Source organism: Coregonus lavaretus (assembly GCF_964263955.1).
Source record: "Coregonus lavaretus genome assembly, contig: HAP1_SCAFFOLD_334, whole genome shotgun sequence".
NCBI classification, from domain to species: Eukaryota; Metazoa; Chordata; class Actinopteri; order Salmoniformes; family Salmonidae; genus Coregonus; species Coregonus lavaretus.
In genome coordinates, this window is record NW_028160098.1 from 502,442 (window position 1) to 509,211 (window position 6,770).

The 6,770-nt window shown below is 42.7% G+C and overlaps 1 protein-coding gene across 1 annotated transcript in view; it reads left to right on the plus strand.

Moving 5' to 3' along the window:
* Window positions 1-6,156, plus strand: part of LOC311122154 (uncharacterized protein) — a gene marked incomplete at both ends in the record, with an annotated part of 314,006 nt that extends 307,850 nt beyond the window's left edge. The window contains one exon of the mRNA XM_084196556.1: window positions 5,977-6,156. Within this exon, the coding sequence (XP_084052682.1) occupies window positions 5,977-6,156 (180 nt within the window). The remainder of the gene's footprint in view (window positions 1-5,976) is intronic.
* Window positions 6,157-6,770: the final 614 nt, after the last annotated feature.

A 6,770-nucleotide genomic window follows, 5' to 3' on the forward strand; every position in this document is an offset into this window, starting at 1 on the left:
GAGAGAGAGAGAGAGAGAGAGAGAGAGAGAGAGAGAGAGAGAGAGAGAGAGAGAGAGAGAACTGTACACAATGTTAATAGAGACAAAGATTTGTGTTCCTAGGTTAGAGCCCTTAATATGGAATACATTAAATAGAGTGGTTAGAATATATAAAGGGTAACAGTTTCTATGAAGTACATTTGTATAATGCTTTTAATTAATTTTGTAATGCCTTAAACTTGTGCTATGACACTAACTATAACCATCCATAATAACTAATACATGGTTGTAAAACTGTACAATGTGTTATAGATAATTAGCTACAATGGGGGAGGGGGGACTTGAAATGGATACAATGTACTGTAGCTGAAATGAATACCGTATGTATTGACTGATCATTGAGAATGATGTAACACTTTACATTACAGTGTGTTTATTGGTGTGTAATTATTCCTGTTAGTACAGTGGTGTAAAAGTACTGTGATGCCTCATTCTTCCACTGTACTAGCAGCAGTAACCCTAGCCAGTAATAAGGCTACTGGAATGGAAAGTGTTACAGGAAATATAAAGGAAGGATTTATACATGTCATCTATGATATACTCTATGTAATGATATGTCTATGTCTTCTATATGGTGTTCTATACTGTATGTAATGATATGTCTATGTATTCTATATGGTGTTCTATACTGTATGTAATGATATGTCTATGTATTCTATATGGTGTTCTATACTGTATGTAATGATATGTCTATGTCTTCTAGATGGTTTTCTATACTGTATGTAATGATATGTCTATGTCTTCTATATGGTGTTCTATACTGTATGTAATGATATGTCTATGTCTTCTAGATGGTGTTCTATACTGTATGTAATGATATGCCTATGTCTTCTATATGGTGTTCTATACTGTATGTAATGATATGTCTATGTCTTCTAGATGGTGTTCTATACTGTATGTAATGATATGTCTATGTCTTCTATATGGTGTTCTATACTGTATGTAATGATATGTATATGTCTTCTATATGGTTTTCTATACTGTATGTAATGATATGTCTATGTTTTCTATATGGTGTTCTATACTCTATGTAATGATATGTCTATGTCTTCTATATGGTGTTCTATACTGTATGTAATGATATGTCTATGTCTTCTATATGGTGTTCTATACTGTATTTAATGATATGTCTATGTCTTCTATATGGTGTTCTATACTCTATGTAATGATATGTCTATGTCTTCTAGATGGTGTTCTATACTGTATGTAATGATATGTCTATGTCTTCTATATGGTGTTCTATACTGTATGTAATGATATGTCTATGTCTTCTATATGGTGTTCTATACTGTATGTAATGATATGTCTATGTCTTCTATATGGTGTTCTATACTGTATGAATTCTGAGGATTTTAAATGTGAATCTATAATCATGCTTCCCTTTCAATGTCAATGTGTATTTGTAACATTCTAACCCTGTTTACAATAGTGCTTTGACGAAGAAGCTTTCTCCAAAACGTGTCAGCAAGTAATATCACTGAAGGGAATTAATCTGCCGTCCTGCACCTTATTTTACAAACAGTGAGCAGGAGAGGGTGGTGACCTGGGGGATCTGAGGTACTGGAATGCATAAAAATATATATATCCTTTATGATAAAGCATTGCATTCATATCATCACATTTGGGTAGTGGCATAGAGCAGTAGAGTAGAGGCACTTCCAGAAGTTGGACACATGGGGGACATTTTTAGTAGCTTAATGGCCGAGAAAATGTTGGCCTTTTAGAAACGCATTTCATGCAATTCTATGTGATTTTACATGACGAGACTTTGGAGTATTTGTTAATACCACACAAATGATGGAAATGGCAGGCTACACTGACAAACTGAGAATCACAGATCAATAAAAACGACCTTGTCTTGAATCCATCAATAGCCGAGGCCTAGGTGTGTGGAGACACATATTGTAGGCTACAATATGAGGAGGAAATTATAGTCCTAAAAATGCTTTCCAGTTTCACTGACTCACCCAACGATGCACAGCTCCCTCACTGGTGATGGCCGATGCACTCGTGCCAAAAGCCTATCTCTCTCTCTCTCTCTTTTGTAAAACAATATTTGGAAGTTGATCCAATATTTTGGTGGCCTCCAGCATAGAGTCTAAATAAATGATGAAGTGCAACGCTTGAGAGATGAGAGTTCAGGCTCCTGTCTATCAGAGCAGAGAGGGAGAGAGATCATAGAAAGTGAATCTCATTCTAGTTATGTGAGAGATACAGGCGTGCTTCTCACACAGCCACTGTCACGCGTCGGCCACGCGTTTGTCTCCAACATATACTATGCCCACATACTCAAGTGTAGCTGTGGGGCTTACAAGTCTGAATTTCTTACAGCCTAATTTTCAAGACATCAATGTACAGCAACATTTTTAGGTGTCACTGCAGAACACCCTCCATATGCATATGAACAGATACTCAGAGGTGGGGCTTACAAGACTCACATTTCATATACTCAGAGGTGGGGCTTACAAGACTCACATTTCATATACTCAGAGGTGGGGCTTACAATACTCACATTTCATATACTTTTCAAGACATCACTGTAGGACAAACATTTGATTTGATATCAGAATATACTTCAAATAAAATAAATCAATGTATGCTACAGCAGAACACATATTATAGTATATAGGCCTCCTGCCTATCTGATAATATGAAGCGCATATTCAGATTAACTTCACAGGACAGAACAAGTTTGTAAAGTTTTCCAGAACCTTCCACAACACGGCCATTTCCTGGTGCGTCTTCTCCTCCCTATCTCTTGTTTTGCTCCTGGTGTCTGTGACACATCTGGGTCCTTTAGCAATCCATGACCTCACATAGGGGACTGGGTTGAATTTGGTCAGGGGTGGGCCAACAAGGTTCAGAAAGAGTAGCCCTGATATGGTGGAGGTATGCAGAGAGGCGCGGGTTGAGGTGCAAATCAGATTCATTTGAGAAAATCCCTGCTGGCCTTCTGCACTGGAGATGGGGATGGTGCTGACCTCCATCAACATCTCTTTAAGTCCATCTGGAGATGGGGATGGTGCTGACCACCATCAACATCTCTTTAAGTCCATCTGGAGATTGGGATGGTGCTGACCTCCATCAACATCTCTTTAAGTCCATCTGGAGATAGGGATGGTGCTGACCTCCATCAACATCTCTTTAAGTCCATCTGGAGATAGGGATGGTACTGACCTCCATCAACATCTCTTTAAGTCCATCTGGAAAGTCTCCTTTATCATTACGATCAGTGTCCATGTACTGCCTGTAGGCCCGTATGACCGTACGTGGACTGCCAATGCCAAACCTCTGGCAGAGAGATTCTATCACTGTTTCTCCATACAGTGCTCCTGCATCCTCTGGCCAGTATTGAGCATAAAGCACCTTCAGCTCCTCTATGAACTGGCTGTATCCTGTATTGTCCACTGGTGACTGCCCTGTGTGCAGTAATAACACCCTCACTTCCCTGGTGACTGCCCTGTGTGCAGTAATAACACCCTCACTTCCCTGGTGACTGCCCTGTGTGCAGTAATAACACCCTCACTTCCCTGGTGACTGCCCTGTGTGCAGTAATAACACCATCACTTCCCTGGTGACTGCCCTGTGTGCAGTAATAACACCATCACTTCCCTGGTGACTGCCCTGTGTGCAGTAATAACACCATCACTTCCCTGGTGACTGCCCTGCGTGCAGTAATAACACCCTCACTTCCCTGGTGACTGCCCTGTGTGCAGTAATAACACCCTCACTTCCCTGGTGACTGCCCTGTGTGCAGTAATAACACCATCACTTCCCTGGTGACTGCCCTGTGTGCAGTAATAATTGTGCAGTCTCTCTTTTGGAGCTCGAGTGACAATTCAGATAGTTGTTGAAGTGCATGACACATAAGACCTAGATTGTTAACAAACACATGCGAGGATATCCCCATGGCAAGGCCAATATAGCTGTGATGGTCACGCCGTCGTGGGAGGCATCCTCAGCTGCTGTGGTGAAATGCTTGTGAAGAGCCGGGTAATTTCTCCACACAGAATCTACACTTCTAAGGAGACCAATAGTTTAAATGTGTCTCACCTGTAAGGAGACCTAGACCAGTTTAAATGTGTCTCACCTGTAAGGAGACCTAGACCAGTATAAATGTGTCTCACCTGTAAGGAGACCTAGACCAGTTTAAATGTGTCTCACCTGTAAGGAGACCTAGACCAGTTTAAATGTGTCTCATCTGTAAGGAGACCAAGACCAGTTTAAATGTGTCTCACCTGTAAGGAGACCTAGACCAGTTTAAATGTGTCTTAACCTGTAAGGAGACCTAGACCAGTTTAAATGTGTCTCACCTGTAAGGAGACCTAGACCAGTTTAAATGTGTCTCACCTGTAAGGAGACCTAGACCAGTTTAAATGTGTCTAACCTGTAAGGAGACCTAGACCAGTTTAAATGTGTCTCACCTGTAAGGAGACCTAGACCAGTTTAAATGTGGACAAATGAGCCCCAGAGTGTGAACATTAATGCTAGTGTGATGATGATGCTGTCAGTACAGCATAGTGTGGTGAGTTTCAGAGTTGGTCATTAGTCCTCATAGGGGATGGTTTCATTCTATGGAGTAGCAGTGGTCTTCATGACATTGTGCATGTTTTAGATCAAATCCATTGCGGTGAACTGCACAGACTCACTAATCTACAAATCCACTTGCATCTGAAATATTGACTCACTAAGTGGTCCAGATCAGTGATTCTGCGCCTCTCCTTGATCAGACTGATCCCCTCCAACACACCGATGAAGGTTTGTCACTATAGAACTGAGTCAAGCCAAGCAGGGCCAAACTGGGCTGGCTAACACTACAGAGCTGAGTCAAGCAGGGCCAAACTGGGCTGGCTAACACTACAGAGCTGAGTCAAGCAGGGCCAAACTGGGCTGGCTAACACTACAGAGCTGAGTCAAGCAGGGCCAAACTGGGCTGGCTAACACTACAGAGCTGAGTCAAGCAGGGCCAAACTGGGCTGGCTAACACTACAGAGCTGAGTCAAGCCAAGCAGGGCCAAACTGGGCTGGCTAACACTACAGAGCTGAGTCAAGCCAAGCAGGGCCAAACTGGGCTGGCTAACACTACAGAGCTGAGTCAAGCAGGGCCAAACTGGGCTGGCTAACACTACAGAGCTGAGCCAAGCAGGGCCAAACTGGGCTGGCTAACACTACAGAGCCGAGTCAAGCCAAGCAGGGCCAAACTGGGCTGGCTAACACTACAGAGCTGAGTCAAGCCAAGCAGGGCCAAACTGGGCTGGCTAACACTACAGAGCTGAGTCAAGCAGGGCCAAACTGGGCTGGCTAACACTACAGAGCTGAGTCAAGCAGGGCCAAACTGGGCTGGCTAACACTACAGAGCTGAGTCAAGCCAAGTTCTGGAACCATCCTTGAAAGGACAATGTGTAAAGAAAATATCCCAGCCAGTCCAGTCCAGTTGTGGTCAGCTCTGTTGTGTGAATCTTGTTTCTCCATACCTCTAAATGCCATCTTTCTAGATGGTGCCATTTTCAAATCAAATAAAATAAAATGTAATTACATTTGTCACATGCACCGAATACAACAGGTGTAGACCTTACCGTGAAATGCTTACTTACAAACCCTTAACCAACAATGCTGTTCAAGAAATAGAGTTAAGAAAATATTTACGAAATAAACAAAATTTTAAAAACAAATCAAATCAAAAAGTAACACAATAAAATGACATAACAATAAGGAGGCTATATACAGGGGGTCATTCTTGAGGTGGAGTAGCTCTGCCAGTCAATGTGTGGGGGTACAGGTTAGTTGAGGTCATTTGTAAAGTGACTATGCATGGATAATAAACAGCAGGTAGCAGCAGTGTAAACTCAAACGGGGGGGGGGGGGGGGTTTGGGGGTCTCTATGGAAACATCAATGTAAATTCACCTTAGGTTTTTACTCCTCACTTTCCCTTTCAGGTCCATAGGGTTTTGCTGCCCCCTGCTGGAGACTGGAGCACAAGGCAGTCCCTGGCTTTCTTTGTGCAGCCGGACGACGAGGCCCTCCTCACCTGTTGTGACGGGTCCAACAAATATCCCCTGGTGAAGGCAGGGTCCTATCTCATCCAACGCTTCAATGACTCTTATGGGAGGCAGTGAGCATTTCCCATGTTAAACTATGGAATGAACTGTACATTTTATGGAGACTTATAATACCGTTTTTCTTTATTGCAAGAATAAATCTGAAAATGTGATTATTTTGTGTTATGCAGTTATGTTATTGAAACAGAATAAGTCTAATGAGAGAATAAATAAGTCAAGTCCAACCATTACCTCTCTCCTCTTTCACATCCCTCTATCATCACTCCATGGGTGTGTCCCAATAATCTCTCCTTCCTCCTGAAGTGTATCATTCCTTTACTACTCCTCTCAAATGTAAAAGCATTGGATTGGTGTTGGCATGGGGGAGAGGGAGTTCACATATACCAGTCATACGAGATAGTGATGTTTGATGGCCCGAATGTATGGCGAATATCAAAACTCAAGCCAATTTTAAACAAGCTTTTCGCTTCTGACGTTTGTATCTACTCCACCACGCACCTGTCGGGTAAGGTTGAACGCCTCCTCTCCTACTCAGCCTCCCGAAAAATCTTCTCCCAAGCGGGTGTGACACCTACTGCCGTTGCACTGCTGCTTGGATCCCACCTGGCGATCTGTTCACCGTCTGCCCTTGCCTGTCTCCCCCTGTCTGGTAAAGGTACCCCCGCCACACT